The sequence below is a fragment of the Eimeria mitis genome, genomic scaffold, assembly GCF_000499745.2.
Source record: "Eimeria mitis Houghton genomic scaffold, Emh_scaff5524, whole genome shotgun sequence".
Classification (NCBI taxonomy): domain Eukaryota; phylum Apicomplexa; class Conoidasida; order Eucoccidiorida; family Eimeriidae; genus Eimeria; species Eimeria mitis.
This window is the reverse complement of record NW_013573796.1, coordinates 3,089-4,107: the sequence shown is the minus strand read 5'-3', so window position 1 is coordinate 4,107 and position 1,019 is coordinate 3,089. Positions and strand designations below refer to the sequence as shown.

At 55.6% G+C, this 1,019-nt stretch overlaps 1 protein-coding gene across 1 annotated transcript in view; it reads right to left on the bottom strand.

The window, feature by feature from the left end:
• Positions 1-59: 59 nt before the first annotated feature.
• EMH_0082520 (uncharacterized protein) overlaps positions 60-1,019 on the bottom strand; it is a gene marked incomplete at both ends in the record, with an annotated part of 2,515 nt that continues 1,555 nt past the window's right edge. The window contains 2 exons of the mRNA XM_013500547.1: positions 60-174; positions 451-894. Of these exons, the coding sequence (XP_013356001.1) occupies positions 60-174; positions 451-894 (559 nt within the window). The remainder of the gene's footprint in view (positions 175-450; positions 895-1,019) is intronic.

Here is a 1,019-nt window from a genome sequence, read left to right as displayed (position 1 = left end):
ATTTATATTAATATAAATAATAATAATTTTATTTATATAAACAAAAAAAACAAAATATATTATATTGTTACTGCATAGACACGCTGCTGCTGCTCGCGTAGCAACACCCGCCACCGCCGCTGCTGCTGCTGCTGCTGCTGCTGCTGCTGCTGCCTGGTGGGGTTGTGGTGTTGCCTGAGGGCCCAGCAGCAGCAGCAGCAGCAGCAGCAGCAGCAGCAAATTGCTGTTTTTTTTGTTTTGTTATATTTCGCCTGTCTCTGCTGCAGCGGCCTAACCGCAGCCTCTCCTCCTCTAAGTACTAGGTAGCCACAGCAGCAGCAGCAGCAGCAGCAGCAGCAGCAGCAGCAGCAGCAGCAGCAGACTCCCGAGGCTTCTCCCTGCTGTCTCCTCTCATATCCCCCCAGCTGTCTCTGCTGCAGCGCCAAGACTGAGGTGTACATACACCCCAACCTTAGCTGCTTCCCTAGCAGCAACAGCAGCAGCAGCAGCAGCAGCAGCTGCAGCAGCAGCAGCAGCAGCAGCAGCAGTAACCCCCAGCGGTGATCTAAGGAGCCATAATCCTTGTCTGCTGGCACCCTCCTTTCTAGCTGCTCCTCTTCAGTCTCTGTGCTGCTGCTGTTGCTGCTGCTGCTGTTCTGCTGCTGCTGCTGCTGCTGCTGCTGCTGCTGCTGCGGTGTCTCCGTGTCTTCTGCTGCTGTCTTTGTCTCCTCTTTGATGGCCCTCTTTTTAGTATTGAAGCTGCATTGGGAGACAGAAGGGGCCCTTTGCTGCTGCTGCAGCTGCTGCTGCTGCAGCTGCTGCTGCAGCGGCAGCAACAGTCGCTGATCTGCCCCTCCTGCTGCTGCTGCTGCTGCTGCTGCTGCTGCTGCACCGACATGCCGCCAGCAGCAGTTGCTGCAGGGAGCAGCAGTCGCTGTTTACAGCAGCAGCAGCAGCAACGAGGACAGTGCCAGCACCTGCAGCAGCAGCAACAACAGCTGCATCAGCAACAACAAAAGCAGCAGCAGCAGCAGCAGCAA